We start from the raw sequence: 18,378 nt of genomic DNA, 5'->3' as shown, positions 1-18,378 counted from the left end.
TCTGAGTGCTAGGATTAAAGGCATGGGCCATCACCACCTGACACAATATAGTCTTTTTAAAATCAGAAAAACAACAATTTGACCACCAACATCTTATTTCCCCAGATGGAAAATCAAGGTTCCTTTTGGACTAGCAAAGAAAATACAGTCACATCAACAACCATACAAAACAGAGGCACTTCAAATTTGAGTTTTCTTTCTTTTAACTAAATCAATATACTTATTCAATCATTACCATGCATGTCTATAGGGAAAAGCTCCCAAGTCTCATACCTTCACAACAGGATGGCCACCAGTAGAGGCTTTCACTGCCCCTCGGCTACCTTCAGTTTCATAATGGGCTCTATGGTGAGTTTTAGGTTGCACTTCTATTTTCAATTCACATTGTCCAAAGTGAGTTGGTAAAGGCCAGTCTAATGGAGGTAATGAAGATGTGCTATAAACAAAACACACAAAGAACCTCATCATATTATCATTGCAAAGCAGAGTCAAAGACTCAAAGCAACTCTTTGCCAGTTCCAATATTTTTTTCCAGTGGTTAAAAAAAGAAGGAAGTATCCCAAAATCAACTTATTTAATTTGTAAGTTATAGTACCAACCATGGAAGGTATTTAATAGGCTATTCTTTTTCTGTTTGTTTGGTTTGGCTTTTTTGAGACAGGGTTTCTCTGTGTACCTTTGGCTATCCTGGAACTTGATCTGTAGACCAGGCTGACCTTGAATTCATAGAGATCCACCTGCCTCTGGTTCCTGAGTACTGGGATTAAAGTTGTCTGCCTCCCGAGTGCTGGGAGTGTGCCACCACGCCCAGGCCCATTTTATTCATTTTTATTTTATGTGTATGAGTGTTTTGCCTTCATGTGTGTCTGTGTATCATGTGTGTGTCTAATAGCTGCAGAGGCCAGAAGAGGGCATTGTATGCCTTGGAGCTAGAGTTACAGATGGTTGTCAGCTGCCATATGGGTGCTAGGAATTGAGTCTGGGTCTTCTGGAAGAGCAGCAGATACTCCTGAAAACTGAGCAATCTACCCAGTCCCCAAGACTAAGTACCTTCAAAAGCTACACTGCTACTTCTTTCAGTACGTGTCTCTTCCCTGTTCTAGGTAGGACTCTGTGGAAACCAATCTATTCTGCCTGTCGCCTCCTCCACGTCCTATCATTTCACTCTTCTCTCTCTGAAGAACTGCTTATCTCAAGCAATCTTGTGATTGACGGAAAGTTAAGTTTCAGTACATAACTACTTGAAATAGACATAAAGCATTTTGGTATGTTTTTAAAAGGCTATTTTTTTCTTGATTAATAAGAATTTAAGGGCTGGAGAGATGGCTCAGTGGTTAAGGGCACTGACTGCTCTCCCAGAGGTCCTGAGTTCAATTCCCAGCAACCACATGGTGTCTCACAACCATCTGTAATGAGATCTGATGCCCTCTTCTGGTATGTCTGAAGACAGCTACAATGTACTCATAAAATAAATAAAAAGAATTATTATTATCATTATTTAAACAGTGTGAGGACCTAAAGGTTAATTTAGATCTATTAATATTAAAAATATTACAAGGGCTTAGAAGATTGTTCAACAGAAAGAGTACTTGCCATTCTTTTTTTTTTTTTTAATTACTTTTTTTTAGATTTATTTATTTATTATATGTAAGTACACTGTAGCTGACTTCAGACACACCAGCGAGGGTGTTAGATCTCATTAAGGGTGGTTGTGAGCCACCATGTGGTTGCTGGGATTTGAACTCAAGACCTTCGGAAGAATAATCAGTACTCTTACCTGCTGAGCCATCTCACCAGCCCAGAGTGCTTGCCATTCTATAATGAGGCCCTTGGTTCAAATCCCCAAAACATACATAAAAACCAGCACAGTGGCCCAAGCCTGTAGTCCCAGCACTGGGAAGAGAGACAGGGAGATTCCCTGGGGCTTTCCAGCCAACCAGGATCAACGAGAGATCCTCTTTTAAAATCAAGTAGAGCCGGGCATGGTGGCGCACGCCTTTAATCCCAGCGCTCAGGAGGCAGAGGCAGGCGGATTTGAGTTCAAGGCCAGCCTGGTCTACAGAGTGAGTTCCAGGACAGCCAGGGCTACACAGAGAAACCCTGTCTTGAAAAACTAAAAACTAAAACCAACAACAACAAAAATCAAGTAGAAGCTGGACAGTTGTGGGGACACCTTTGATCCTAGAGCTCAGAAGGCAGAAGCAGGTAGACCTCCAAGTTAGAGGTCAGCCTGATCTACAGAGCAAGTTCCAGGGCAGCCAGGGCTATATAGGGAAACCCTGTCTCAAAAAAAAAAACCAAACAAACAAACAAACAAAAAACTAAACCAAACAAACAAGTAAACAAAAAATCAAGTGGAGAAACAAATGAAGAATTAGGAAAACATCCAATGTCAATCAACCTCTGGCCTCCACGTGAATCTACATACATACACACACACACCCCAAGAAAATAAAGAACTGTAAAATTATTTACATATCTACAAATCAAACAGTAATGGACACAAAGCTCAGTTAGTAAGTAGAGTTCTTACCTAACATGCAAGAAAACCTGAGTATGAGCCCTAGTACTGCATAAAACTAGGTGTAGTGACACACACCTGTTATCCCAGAATTTAGGAAATGGAGGTAGGAGGATCAGAACTTCAAGGCCATTGTCAATTATGTAGTAAAACTTAAGGCCAGTCTGAGCTACAAAGGACCCAGTCTCTAAGAAAGATTTTTTTTGGGGGGTGGGGAGTGGGGGGGAGGGAGGGAGAAGGCCAAACACAATAGCATGGACCTATAGTCCCAGCTACTTTGGGAGGATGGAATAGTAGTATCATACATTTTAGGTCAGTATGGGTCAATACAGGCAATATAGCAAGATCCTATCTCAATTAAATAAACATTTAAAAGTAAATACACTGTGGGAGAAAATGCTTGCTATTACTAGGACAAAGCAAGAGGAGAACTCAGTGAAGTGCCTGCCATGCTGTATGAGCAGTATCCCCAGAACCTACATAAAGGCAGAAGGAAAGACTAGCTCCACCTCCAGAAAGCTGTTCTCTGAACACACCACACAGACATGACACACATGTCCACATTCACACACATCATTCATGAGTGTGCACACACACATAATTTTTTTTCTAAAGCTGGCAGCTTGGTGAGTTCTAGGCCAACAAGAAAACTTGTCTCAAAAAAACAAGATGTATGCCTCCTGAGGAATAATACTCATGGCTGTCTTCTGGTCTTCACATGAACATGAACAAACACACACACAGAGACACACACACACACATACACACGCTCCCACACATAGTCCTTCAAATATGCAAATTCAGTTAATTCATTAGTACTATAATAACCTACCTGTACAATAATCTTTTCTAGATAACAAAATTTCTCTTAAGCAGCCTTAGTCATTTACTATTATCTACAGTCTATCACATATTTTTTTCATCTATACACTTTTAAAATGTAACTTTACTCAATTTAAAAACACTTTTAAAGACTTAAAGAAAAATAAAAAAAAGGACCTCTAAGTTATTTGACCAGTAGAATTTATTTTTAAAAAAATGAAAAACAAGGAAAATAAAGGCAGGGAGAAGGGAGAAGGAAGGAGAGGAAGAGAAATGAAAGGGAGAAGGGAAAAGAGGTGAGATAATGTAGTTATATAATGCAAATGACCTGGAAGCATGAAAAAGTGATCAGCAGCCATTTCTACCAACTCACCGAAATATAGGGGTGTGGCCAGGCTTTGGTTTGCTCCAGGTAAAAGGTGAAGGAACTGAAAGAAATTGGTCACCAGATGAATCTTTCTTTAAAGGATACTGAGATCCAAGGCCATCATCTACTGACGTCTCCCGGGAAGGGGATAAGTTCCCTTGATCATCTGAACAGATCTCTAATTTTCCTGTTAGTATGGCAGCTTGATCTTCAGAAGTCTTCCTTGTTTTCAAAGGGATGTCAGTCTCTACACAGTACTGAAATGGAAACGGTGCAGGGCTGAGGCCTGATCCAGTGTGGACGGGAGCAGTGAGCCAGGTATCTTCTGTTACACTTCCTCTAGGGGAGTGAGCAGGGGATGGAACAGGCGAGTGATGGGGTGAAAGGGAACCAGCATAACATACTTCAGCACTGGAGTGCCGTCGTTTACCACACGGAGAAGTGGGCCTTGATGAGGGTCCTGAGGCTGGTCTGGGGCTCAGCCAGTTCTCATCAGTGATACTAGATCTAGGAGAGTGGCAAGGAGATTGCCTAGGTGACAAGGAGTGTCCAGATCCATACTGTTGATGCCAGGACTCTTCTCCAGGGCAACCTCCTGGAGAGCCACCTGGAGAAGTCAGGGGTGAACCAAGAGTGAATCGTGCAGCCGCTTCGTTCAACTCTGAGTCCACATCATCATAAATGTGGGAGAGAGACTCACAAGAAGATGCATCTGAGAACCAGCTCCTAGAAGAAATGCTGCTGGCAGGACTAGGACTGAGGGAAGATTCCCGGTAGGATGGCTCAAGTGGAAGATAGAGATGATCTCTAGAAGGCCTTTCCAAATATTCCCTTTCTGGGTCATTTATATGTAGGTCATCTTCATGAGCATCTGTTCCTTGATGACAGTTAGGAGAGATGGATGTAATTTGAATACTTGGGCACTCAAAGGGTTTAGGACCACCTAATGGGCTATATTTAGATTCAGAAATATCACCAGTTCCTTCATAATTTTTGTAACCTTGGAGCTGAAATGATGGTGACAAAACAGAAGAGTGAGACTGCAGCAGTCCATGATGTGGTAAGCCAAGGGATGAGTTTAAAGTAGATGGAGGTGGGTCTACATTAAAGATGTAAATGGATGCACAATCATCTGGTTCAATATCTATGAGAAAAAAGAAAAGAAAAAAAAAAAAAACAGCCAAAAAGGTCAATAAAAGAAATTAGAAAATTCAAGTGTATAAATTATTAGATGAAATAGTATAACAATCCTGAGGGAAAACATTTGGACATCAAAATGCAGGTCATTAGCTTCACAAAAGGGCTGGGCACAGTGATTCTTGTCTGTTAAATGTAACAACACCCAGGCAGAAGGATTACTGAGAGTTCAATGCCTACATAGTGAGTTTTAAACCAGCTTTCGCTATTTGATCAGACCATAGCTCAACAACAACAAAGGTTGACTTTTAAAAAATACATTTGCAGATATGAATATATATTACATAAGGAAATATGTAATTATGTGACATTCTTTTTCTTTACTTCTACATTTCCAAAAATTATAATCTGAGAATAGTGAATGTTTTTATAAAAGGTATATTTCTGTGTACTCTCTTGCACACACAAAAAATTAAAACCATCTTAGAACTATAAGATAATCGGACCAGCTTAGTGAATAAAGGTCCGTACAGCCAACCAAAAGGTCTGAGTTCAACCTCTGGGACCCACACGATAGGAGAGAGCCAACTCCTGCACACTGTTGTATGACTCCCATCTGAGCACAGTGGCATGTGCACACTCACACACACACACACGCACACTCACACACACCATACCCCCCACACACAGTGGCATGTACACACACCCCCACAACCCCCCAAACCTGAATTTAATTAAAGTCTTTAGATAGTTTATTATTTTAATTTTTTGTGTTTGCCTGCATCTATATTAGCACACCACATGTGTGCAGTTCCCTTGGATGCCAGAAGGTGGCATAACGTCCCCTAGAACTGGAGTTACAGAAGGCTGTAAGTCACTTTGTGGATGCTGGGAACAAAACCTAGAACCTCGGGGCTGGTGAGATGGTTCAGCGGTTAAGAGCGCTGACTGCTCTTCAGAAGGTCCTGAGTTCAAATCCCAGCAACCACATGGTGGCTCACAACCATCCGTAACAAGATCTAACGCCCTCCTCCAGAGTGTCTGAAGACAGCTACAGTGTACTCACATATAATAAATAAATAAATAAATAAATCTCTTAAAAAAAAAAAAAACAAACAAACAAAAACCTAGAACCTCTGCAAGAGCAGCAGGTGCTTCCAACACAGACTCATCTCTCCAGCCCTAAGGGTTTTTTTTTAAAATAATAGAAATTGTACTGTATTTGACAATTGCAGTTTAAGACTGAGTGAAGCAGAGTCTTTGAAAAGCGCCTTGGGAGCCAGGTGATGTTGGTGCATACCTATAATCCCAGCACTCAGGAGGCAGAGGCAGGTGAAGCTCTATGAACTTGAGACCAGCCTTGTCTACAGAGTGAGTACAGCCAAGACTACAGTCAGGACTACACAGAGAAACCTTATCTCAAAACAACAACAACAACAAAACAAGAGTGGGGAGGGAGGAAGGTGGAAATGGGGGAGAGACAGACAAGACAGAGAGACAGAGACACCTTTGGGCTGGGAGATGATGGATGGTTCATACTAGAATTTAGGAGGCAGAAGGATTGACAGTTCTAAACCAGGCCAGGTCAGGCTGTGAGTTCGAAACCCACCTGGGATACACAATGATATTCTGTCTCAAAACCAAACAACTAAAGATGGATTTTATTGATTTCTGGTAGAGGTATGCTTTGTTGTTGTTTGTACTACCCCACCATTAATATTAACCTTGTCTCTTATTCATACCATTTACTCTCTGTAGGTATTTTCCTTGCAGTAAAATTTAAGATTTCTCTTTTCATTTAGGAAGATAATTAACACAGATATCTTCTTCCTCAGTAGTCATATCATCAAGAATTCACATCTGCACAAAGCCACTAGATGGGGCTGGAGAGGTGGTTCATTAGTAGAGAGCACTGGCTGCTCTTTCGAGGGCCTGGGTTTGATTTGACTCCCAGCACCCATAAAGAAGCTCACAAGTGTCAGAAACTCCAGTCCCGGTGATCCAATGTCCTCTTTCAAGGGCACAAGACATGTACATGGTACACAGACACTATCAGGCAAAACATCAAACACATCAAATTAATTAAAACAAAAAAGCAACCAGACACCACTAGATTCTTTACCTAAATAAAAAATAGCTGACTGAGGATATTAAATTATAGTTGATCATTAATCTTCACAAATTTAGAATATTCAATTTACTCCCTTACTTGGTCTGGTGGCATGCATCTTCCATTATCCCAGCACTCTAGCTTGTGCTATGGAATTGAGACTTTAAGGATAGCTTTGGCTACAAAGACAAACCCTATCTCAAAATAAATTAAAATAAAATGGATAAAGTTAAAGAAAACCCACCCCTTGTTTTTTTATATTTAAGCAAGTCCTGCCAGCGACAACTGTACTAGCAACTACTATATTCTTCGTCATTATACAATCCAATTTTTTTAAAAAAATAAATTTTTACTTAAGAATATACTTTAAAAAATCTTATGTTTTGAATAAAAATCATCTATAAAAGTCTTTATAGTTTCACTCTAATGTAATTATTTTATCAGTGTTATTTCAGCAGTTGATTAAAGCTGAAATTCGTTAACTTCCTCCCAGTAAACTGTAGATAAAAACAAGTAAATACACAAATGATGTCTTGAGGCTGATAGAAACAGTTCATTGGGTAATAGTGTTTTCTATACTGGGATGAGAACTTGAATTCAAACCCCTGTGACCCATAAACAAGGGTGGGCATGGCTCCAAGTGTCTGTGACTTTGGCACTGAGGGCTAAGAGGCAGTCAGGTCTCAGGGGTTCCCGGCAGGTGAGTCAGCCTAGCTGAAATGGTGAGCTCCTGGTTCAATGAGAGGCCCTGTGTCAAAACCATAGGAGAACAGCCACAGAGGGAACACCTGACCTCCTCCTCTAGCCTCCTCATGCACGGGAGCACGGGTGTACACACACAATGTCTTAAAGTAATACAAAGAAATGAACACACACACACAAATTGTTTCATCTTTTCCCCCACGTGTCCAGAAGTCCTAACTCTGAGATGATGGTACTCATTCCAACCACACTTTAACAGTCATTGAGATTTAACTGTAGACTTCATGACGGATGCTCCAGAACCATCTTGATTCATTTAATTTTTCTAAATGTTCTATCAGCCACCAGAGATCCCTAGGGAAGCAGAAGTAATCTAGAGAATATAGAGAGCATGTTCAGGTCTTTACTAATAGTAAACCAGGGTCTGGCAGAACACAGCCTGGGAGCCCAATCTGTCCTACCACCTGGGTTTTTTGGTTTTTTTTTTTTTTTACTTTAAATGACAGCCTACAAGTTAAGAACGGTTTTTAAAAGAAACTTTTATGGATATAATGATGGCTATAATGTGATTCAAATTCTGTGTCTATAAATAAAATTTTATTGGAACTTGGCCACACTCAATTATGTGCTGTCCATGGTCATGTTCCCACAAAGATAGAGAAGAGTAACTGAAAAAACACTTTAAGGTCTGCCACACTGCTGCTTGGGACACAGTAATACAGTTTTGTTGTCTTGTGTTTCTCAGGACTGAACCTAAGGTGTTACGAATACTGGGCAAACACACTACATCAAGCTCTATATGAAGTCCTCCAACACCTTTTGTTTGTAAAGACAGAGAAGTAGGGGAGGGAGTGTCTCACTATGTATCTGTGACTGGACGGCAAGCTGCCATGTACACAAAGCTGGCCTACAACTCTATGTATACCAACCTTGTGTTGAACTTCCAGTGATTCTCCTGTCTCTGCCTCATGGCTAACAACAGTAATCCCAGGGTGTGGATGGCTGAGGCAGGAGAACTACTGAAAGGGTTTGTCATAGCAAGACTTTGTCTAAAAAACAGGGAGATGAGAGGGGGGAAAAGAGACCCTGTCTCAAAACCAAAATAAGAGCAACAACAATAATCAACCAATCAATCAATTAATAATCAAGCAAGATGGACATAGTAGCACAAGCTCATAATACCAGCACTGGGAAGTTGAGGCAAAAGGTTAAGAATTCTAGATTATCCTTGACTATATACACCTGGCTCCTCAATCCAGCCCTGCTTTCGATTCTTTAGCAAGGCACAGTGGCTTGTATCTGAAATGCAAGTACTCAACAGACTAAGCAGGAGGACTGGCACAAATTCAAGGCCAGCCTGAGCTACATGGTGAGTTCCAGATTAGTCTGGACTACTATCTCAAAAAGCAAATACAATGAAAAGAATGACTATGGATTAAGCAATTCTTCTCAGTTATGTATTCATGAGAATAAAAGTATGTCTATATAAAAACTTCTACACATATGTTTATAATAGCATTATTTGAAATGGCCAAAGGGTTAAAAAAATCAGATAATTCTCAATAGATTAATGGATAACCTAGAAGGAAGAATAAATAAAACTTATTGTAGTGCTAGACAACTGCAATTGTGGTGCTACACAACTGCAATCAACCTACTCAGCAGGCTGAAGCAACACAGTAAGCAAGAATCTCTCATTAAGAAAGGAAAGGTGGGGCTGGAGAGATGGCGCAGCGGTTAAGAGCTCTGACTGCTCTTCCGAGGGTCCTGAGTTCAAATCCTAGCAACCACATGGTGACTCACAACCATCCTTAATGAGATCTGACTCATTCTGGAGTGTCTGAAGACAACTACAGTGTACTTACATAAATAAATCTTTAAAAAAAAAGAAAGAAAGAAAGGAAGGAAGGAAGGAAAGGCTACAGCTTGAAAACACTCTAAGTGAAAGACATAGACACAAAGTCACACACCATTATATTATGCCCTTTATAGTACATATGTAGAATAAGCAAAATCAGAATTAGGAAGAAGTGAAGGCTAAACTAAAAAAAACTAGCTGGAGGATACAGAGCTTTTTGAATGAGAACCCTGCTCCTGAATTTCCACACCTACCACTCTTTTTCTTTAGGCAGTAAATGAAATTTTCTGACAAGGAGAAAGAAGGAAGGCTGAGAACCTGGGCAACCATACTGAAAACAGGATGATGAAACCAAGCCATTCTAAAACGTGTATATTGAAACCCTAAGTGCTCTTCTACTCCCTTGGCTCACAGCATACACACTTACACTCTAGGCAATAGACTGGCAGACTTTTCACTTGGGACTCTAATTAACCAAAGGAAAAAGAACTACAGATAATGACCTCAAAGGCAACCTAGCAAGAACCCCTACAAGGAAGCAGGCCTGCAGTTAGCAAACATCACTGTGATCACGAACAATATAATTTCAGTGCCTCATTTTAAGTGATAAGCAGGTAACAACAATCACCAAACAACTGAGAAAAGCTTCAAAACTTAAAACAGCCCAAAGCCAGACGTGATGGCGCATGCCTCTAATCCCAGCTATCCCAAGGCTGAGGCAGAGGATCTCAAATTTAAGATATACTGAGCTTCAAGCCAGCCTAACCAGCAGAGGAAAACCATGACTCAAAAACAACAAAAAAGGAAAAACAAACATACAAACAGATATTCATTTAAGATTAAACAACAACCAGGTGTGGCAACAGAAGCCTATACAATAGAACTAAAGAAGCAGAGGCAAAAGATGTAAAATTCAGAGCCTCTGGGCTTGTGCATGCACAAATATATACATATAAACAAACAAATAAACAAACAAATAAAGTTGCTGAAAATTACATTACAACTGGAATCTGCAAACATATTGCAATAAAAAGTATCAAAAAGTAAAGTGATATATTCCCATAGTTTCATAATAAGCAAAGACAATTCAAATAAGGCATTCAGCCAGGTTTGGTGGCATACACCTGTAATCCCAGCACTCTGGAGGCAAAGCCAAAAGGATCACAGCAAGTTTACCACCTGGACTACATAACAAGCAGCAGGCCAGCCAGGGCATACAGATTGAAACCCTGCCTCAAAAATCAAAAAAACAAAAACAAAACAAAACAAAAAACCAAGCTGGGCATAGAGGCATATACCTTTAATCCCAGCACTCCAAAAGCAGAGGTGGGTGGATCTCTGAGTTCGAGCCCAAGCTGGTCTAAGGAATAAGTTCCAGAATAGCCAGGACCACACAGAGAAAGCCTTTCTTGGAAGAAAGAAAGAAAAGAAAAAAAAAAAAAATTAAAAACAGGCAGGACTAGAGCAACAACTAAATGATGTCTGTGAAGGTCAGAAAAAGAACTAGAGTTACAGAGGTTTCGAGCCATTAAGTGGGTGCTAGGAACCAAACCTGGGTCCTCTTCAAGGGCAACAAGTACTCTTAAATGCTGAACCATCTCTCAAGTCCTCCCTTTCCCCCCTTAATTTTCCTTTTCTTTTTTTCTTTTAAAGAATTATTTCTTTATGTATATGAATACTCTGTTCAAATGTATGCCTGCATGACAGAAGAAAACATCAGACAAGAGGACATCAGATCCCATTACAGATGGTATTGAGTCACCATGTGGTTGATGGAAAGTGAACTCAGGACCTCTGAATAAGCAGTCAATGCTCTTAACCACTGAGCCATCTCTTCAACCTCCCTACACTTTTTTTTTTTTTTTTAAAATGGTTAATCAATTTATTTAATTAGGGTTACTAGAGGCAGAAATGAGGCATTATTTCAAGCATGGTCAGCTTACCAGTAGTGACTTTAGCTTAGGAAGAGATAAGGTCTCACAGGATGGTGGTGGCTTTAATCCCAGCACTTGGGAAGCAGAGGCAGGCAGATTTCTGAGTTCCAGGACAGCCTGGTCTACAGAGTGAGTTCCAGGACAGCCTGGGCTACACAGAGAAACCCTGTCTCGGAAAAACCAAAAAAAAAAAAAAAAGCTAAGGTCTCACCATGAGTCTCTCCCCTTGCTAGGGTATAGGTATAAGTATAGGTATAGGTATAGATTTTTGAGACAGGGTTTCTCTGTGTAGTCTTAGCTGTCCTAGAACCAGCTCTGTAGACCCGCTGGTCTCAAACCACCTGCCTCTGGGATCAAAGTCGTGTACGATCACTGCCTGGCCATACAATATTATTTTCTAAAATAAGCATTATTCCTATCCTGTCACTTTTTTCAATAATTTATCTTTTTATTCACTTTATATCCTGATCACAACCCCCTCACAAATCCCCTATCCTATCATCTTAAAGTGCTTGAAGGGCTTTGTAGAGAAACCCAGTCTTAAAAATCAAAAAGCAGGGCTAGAGAGATGGCTCAATGGTTAAGAGCACTGACTGCTCTTCCAGAGGTTCTGAGTTCAAATCCCATCAACCACATGGTGGCTCACAACCATCTGTAATGAGATCTGATGCCCTCTTCTGGTGTGTCTGAAGACAGCGACAGTGTGCCTATAATAAACAAACAAACAACTAAAATTAATGCAACTTCAGAGCTCATATAATTCTATCCAATCTAAATTATGATGAAGAGTATTATAATTAAACCCATGCCCGACACTGCCTGGATGACCAGGAACCAGAGAAAAGCCCAGAGACCTACGGCAGAACCAAATACAACTGCCTCCCTCCACCACCACCCCACCCCAAATCAATAATGATGTTCTGCTATACTAACAGATCAGTGTCACCAGAGAGGCTGCCTCTGCCAGCTGATGGGAATGTATGCAGGGATCCACAGCCAAGCAAGCTGAGAAAGCCCAGGTTAGAGGTCTCCAGTGGGTCCTTCCCCTTGGAGTTTAGGGAGCCCCATAGAAGAGGGGAGGAAAAACTGTGAGAGCCAGAGGGGTCAAGGACACTGGGAGAACAAAGCCTGCAGAATCAACTAAGAAGAGTTATGGGGGTGGGGTGGGGCAAGCCTGGGGAAAAGGGAAGGTGGATGGAAACTAACTGGGAGAAGTGGAAGGAGAAAGCTGGGGTCCGGATGATTGTATGAAAAAAGAATAAACAAAAATTAAATGAAAAAAATAAAGCTGGTATAAATTTCATTCCAAATACACACACCACCTGCCCCTCTGCCCCACTCCCCACCCCTGCCTCATTTTTTTAGACAGGGTTTCTCTGTGTAGTTCTGGTTGTCTGAGAACTCACTCTGTAGTGGCTGGCCCCAAACTCTGAAATCCACCTGCCTCTGGCTCCCAAGTGATGGGATCAAGTGCATGCCACCACTGCCTAGCTAAGAAAAACAAAAGTCTAAAGCACTAACCAAAAAAAAAAAAAAAAAAGGCAAAGGTTTGACAAAGGATCTGACATTAAAAACCAAGCTGACCTAGACTTAGCATAAAGCTAAGGTCAGACTCAAACTCACAGCAGTGCCCCTGCCTTAGCTTCTCAAATACTAGAATTGCAGGCATAAAGTCATCAATCAGACTTCGCTGAGATATATATTTTACATGCAGAGCTCTTACCTGCTGCAAAAAGCAAGACATATAGAAACTCTACATTTTATAAGAAATGAAACTTTTTAAGTTACTTAAGTGTGCCTGGGATTTTTTCATTAAACTACAGTTCCTTTTCACACACAAATACCAATGTGTCAACTAAAACTTTCCAAACAAATTTCAGGTTATGGCAAGCTATCAATTCATGGGCTATCTTATTTAAATCTTATAGCTCCAGTTGTCTCTTTTGCCAAAAGCTTGCTAACTACAAGCACGCAGGAAAGTTGTGCAATATAAATATATACACAGAAAAAAGCTTGCTCTTGTTTGTGTCTCTTTTAAGTCTCCCTGAATAAAATTTACTCCTCTGTTACTTGAACCTCATATGGCATGTCTGGGCAAATTTGATGACTTGGATTCAGTTTTAGAAGCCAGGCTTGCTGCCAAGTCTACAGTGTCTATTCTCCCTACCAACCAAGATAGCTTTAAACACCTTCCTTATTCATGTTACTGCTGTGACCAAAGTACAGCATACTATCAAATAGGGCTCAACCTGCTCAGGTTTCCTACCTCTTAGGAGTAATGTGATTGCCCTCACAGCATTATAGCTTCCTCAGCCCCATCCTTATCTAAAGTAAAGTATTTTCAACGACCAGTAATGAGAAAGAACTGGTAATACAACTCATTATCTTCCTTTAAAAAGTTCTTGTTTAAAATTTAGCATTTAAAAAAAACAAAGTTTGGGGGCTGGAGAGATGGCTCAGCAGGTAAGAGCACCTGACTGCTCTTCCAAAGGTCCTAAGTTCAAATCCCAGCAACCACATGGTGGCTCACAACCATCCGTAACGAGATCTGACGCCCTCTTCTGGAGTGTCTGAAGACAGCTACAGTGTACTTACATATAATAAATAAATAAAATAAATAAATAAATAAAAGTTTTGGGGGGCTGGAGAGATGGCTCAGCGGGTTAGAGCACTGACTGCTCTTCCAGAGGTCCCGAGTTCAATCCCCAGCAACCACATGGTGGCTCACAACCACCCGTAATGAGATCTGATGCCCTCTTCTGGTGTGTCTGAAGACAGCTACAGTGTACTCATATAAAAAAATAAAAAAATAAAAGTTTTTGTTTCATAGATGGAGCTATAACTGGTATTATATCATTCCCTAGATTGTCAAGGTCCCGGGATTAACCATACATCCTCATCCTCATCCTCATCCTCATCCCCCCCCCCCAATTGACTTTTAAAAGAGGACTTTCGTTATATGTGCATACATTGGTGTGTGTGCACATACACTTGTACACTTGTGTAAAGGTACCCTTGAGGGCCAGAGAGGATGTTGATTCTCCACAGAGCTAAAGTTACAGGTCGCTACAAACTGTTCATTATGGGATCAAACTCCAGTCTTCTGCAAAAGCAGCAAGCACTCTAAATCACTAAGCCAATTTATTCTAGTCCAGAACATCAGCTTTTATAGCTGAAGAAAAGCAAGCAGTATAATTTCTCTCCAAAAATGTCCTTATGCTTAGACTTAACTGAAAAAAACAAAAAATAAAGTAAAGCAAACCTCAAAAGCAGAGTTTGGACTATGCTTGCCATAAAAATAACAATGAGTTTAGGGATATTTTACGGATGCTGCTGAAATGCAAATCATAACAGTAAGTAGATTCTAGGCTAGGGATACAGTTTAGTTAGTAGAGAATACATACTAACTTGCATACAAGAGGCTCTGGGTTCTATCTCCAGTAAACTAAGTGTAGTAGCACACACCTGTAGCCTCAACACTCTACAAAGGAGAATCAGAAGTTCAAGGTTATCTTCAGTATAGAAATTCAGGATCATCTAAGAATACATGAGATCCTGTCTCAAGGAAAACAAATCAAAAACCATTCAAGTTGGTTCTGATGTACCCAGGCTAGCCTTGAACTTGCTACGTAGCTAAGACTGGCCTTGCACTCTTGATTCTCTTGCTTTCGCCTCCCAAGTGCTGGGATAACAAGTGTACACTACTCTGCATGCCACCCTTGACCATTCATGTCACACAAGTTTTAAATTTCTGTATTAGTCTACAAAATACCAGAGTATAACCTTTACTAATAGTTCAGAATACTCGCCCAAATATCTCTTTTGTATTAGCAAATGGTTAGACCTTACTAAGCATACAAATAACAAAGCTCTTAAGGTTCTATTTCTATGTTTGCTGTGGTGGTGCATGCCTATAATACCAACATTTGGGAAGCTGAGGCGGGATTAAGAACTGAAGGACAAAACTGGATGTGGCGGCTTTTAATCCCAAGCACTGGGAAAGTAGAGATCTCAAGGCAGATCCTTGAGGTCCATACTAGCCTGGTCTACAGAGCAAGTTCCAGAAGAGTCACACAGAAAACCTATTTCAAACCAAAACAGAACAACAAAGAATTGGAGTCTGGGCTACATAGATTTGCCTCATAAGATAAGGAAAAATAATGGAACACCAGCATCCAGCTTTGTTTCCTGTGAAACAATATAACCAGCAGTCACCTCAGGCTACCACAGTTAACCTTCCCTGTTATAATGAACAGTATTCTCTCAAACCATGAACCAAAGTAAATTCTCCTCCCTCCTATTAGATTCTTTTTGAGTATTTGGTCACAATGAAGAAATTTCCTTTGAAGTAGAGTCTCAGCAACTCTGAATTCTGAAGAACTCTGCTTTAATTTTCTGAGATACTGCTTGTGGATGTTTGGGAAAGGAATGAAGTTGTGGGGGTTTTTTGGTTTGTCCCCCCGCCCCCCAAGAGGGTTTCTCTGTGTAGCTCTGGCTGTCCTCAAACTCAGAAATCCACCTGCCTCTGCCTCCCAAGTGCTGGGACAAAAGGTGTGCGCCACCACCGCCCGGCAGGAATGAAGATTCTTGTCACAACCACTTATCCAGAAGCCTCAAGACAATCAAGGTTGGGGCAGGCTCTAACTCCTACAGAGAAGCAGCAAGTAATGTAGACTGCTCTAAAATTAACACAAAGTGGAGCCTTTCTACCTTTTAACTACCAAGAAAGTCACTATTTCTGGGATCCTGACTATTTTTGTTATAAAATACTTTACAGTACAATTTTCACCTCTTTCTGGAGAGCTGGAGCTAAAGGAAGAAAGCGCTCTGAAGACGGGAACAATTGTAAATTGTATGGCAGACTGAAGTAAAATCAGCAGCAGCACCATTAGAAATTAAAAAAACAAAAACAAAAACAAAGACTACAATACTGGCAAGCAAATCAAACTAACAAAAATCACACACAAAACCTAGGCCCAGTTCCAAAACAGCCAGATGAAAACAAATGCATGCGGGCCAGCGCAGCAAGTTTTAGGGTGCCTGCCTCCACAGTCCGAGTCAACCCCTGGAGCTCACAGAGTTGGAAGGAGAGCACTGACCCTTTCAAGCTGTCCTCAAAAGTTGTGGTAGGGGGCTGGAGAGATGACTGCTCTTCCAGAAGTCCTAAGTTCAATTCCCAGCAACCACAAGGCGGCTCACAACCATCTGAAATGGGGTCTGATGCTCTCTTCTGGTGTGTCTGAAGACAGCTACAGTGTACTCATATACATAAAATAAATCTTAAAAATTATTTTAAAAAAAGCTGTGGCAGTGTATGCACACACAAAATAAATATTAAAAAAGAAAAAAAAATCCAAAAATGAGCATAGGTTTTTGTTTTGTTTTAAATTCTGTTTAAAATTATGGTATATATATATATATATATATATATATATATATATATATATATATGCATGTATGTATGATGCATCAATACAGACATGTGCATGTCACAGTATGCATATGAAGGTCAGAAGGTAACTTTGGGAATTGGTTCTTTCCTTACATCTTACATGGAGTTCAAAGATTAAACTCAGGTTACCAGGCCTTCATAGCAAGCATTTTGACTGCCATGATATTTTGCCAATACTGGTATTTGGAGACAGAATGTCAGGCAGCCCAGGATGACCTCAAACGTTTTATCTAGTAATTACAGGCCAACTTTGAACTCCTGATCTTCCTGTCTCTACTATTCAAGTGCTAGGATTATAGGTATGTCAGACCTATAATCACATTAGATCAATGTTAGTTAGAGACAGAGTTTCTCTGTGTAGTTCTGGCTGTCCTATAGATCAGGCTGTCCTTGAACTCAAACTCAAGAGATCTGTTTGCCTTTGCCTCCTGAGTGTTGGGATTAAAGCAGCATGCTACCATTGCCCAGCTAGATCAATGTTTTTAACAAAATAATTACCACTCTTCTTCCTGAATGGATTTTTCCCTCACACTTAATAAACTGAACGTACCCACTTACCTCTATCACATAACTTTGCTAGTGTCCCTAGAAGCACCCTCTAATCCATACCAAGAAAAGGGTGAAACAAGCAGAATGTTAACAGTGCATAATGGTCCATACCTGCAATCTCAGCACTGGGGAGGTAGAGGTAGAAGGATAAGGAATTTAAGATTCTCCTCAGCTATACCAAGAGTTCTAGGCCAGTTTGGGTTACATGAGATCCTAGCTCAAAAAATAATATAAAAATGTAAATAAAAAGCCAGCTAGGCCTGGTGATGTACTCCTTTAATCCAAGCACTTGAGGAGCAAAGGAAGGAGGAGATCTGTCAGTTTCGGGCTGTCCTGGTCTACACAGTGAGATTTTATGTTTCAAGAAAACTAACCAAATAAAGCCAAGCATAATGGTGCATGCTTCTAATTCCTGTACTTGGGAGGTGGAGGCAGCATTTCAGGAGTTCAAGGCTAGTCTTGGCTACACAACCCAGCCTGCATATATAAGACCCTACCTCAAAATAAAATGAATACACATATACTGAACTATTCTTCCAAATAAACAATGAAATGCAAATCACTGAATCAATCACTCAATGCATACTTTCACTACAGAAAAATCTAGGTATGAAAATACAGATTAGGGCTGGAGAGATGGCTCAGTGGTTTAGAGTGCCGACTGTTCTTCCGAAGGTCCTCAGTTCAAGTCCCAGCAACCACATGGTGGCTCACAACCATCCATAACAAGACCTGACTTCCACTCTGGAGTGTCTGAAGACAGCCACAGTGTACTTACATATAATAAATAAATAAAATCTTTAAAAAAAAAAAAAAAAAAGAAAAAGAAAATACAGATTAGCAGCAATTAAATTCTCCTCTACAATACCTAGTAAGTGAGCTGTAACAAAAATTACAGAAGATCTTAACAAGCAACTTCCCTTTTT

General features: G+C 40.4%; 1 protein-coding gene across 4 annotated transcripts in view; it reads right to left on the bottom strand.

Moving 5' to 3' along the window:
• Positions 1 to 18,378, bottom strand: part of Nfatc3 (nuclear factor of activated T cells 3) — a 69,328-nt gene that overhangs the window by 45,542 nt on the left and 5,408 nt on the right. For all 4 annotated transcript variants that reach the window (XM_021219969.1, XM_021219968.1, XM_029532438.1 and 1 more), the window contains exons 2-3: positions 3,717 to 4,854; positions 274 to 436 (exon numbers count right to left, since the gene is read on the bottom strand). In XM_021219969.1, coding sequence (XP_021075628.1) covers positions 274 to 436; positions 3,717 to 4,854 — 1,301 coding nt within the window. The remainder of the gene's footprint in view (positions 1 to 273; positions 437 to 3,716; positions 4,855 to 18,378) is intronic.

This window comes from Mus pahari, chromosome 20 (genome assembly GCF_900095145.1).
Source record: "Mus pahari chromosome 20, PAHARI_EIJ_v1.1, whole genome shotgun sequence".
NCBI classification, from domain to species: domain Eukaryota; kingdom Metazoa; phylum Chordata; class Mammalia; order Rodentia; family Muridae; genus Mus; species Mus pahari.
The sequence above is the reverse complement of the archived record's forward strand: the minus strand, read 5'-3'. Positions and strand labels throughout refer to the sequence as shown.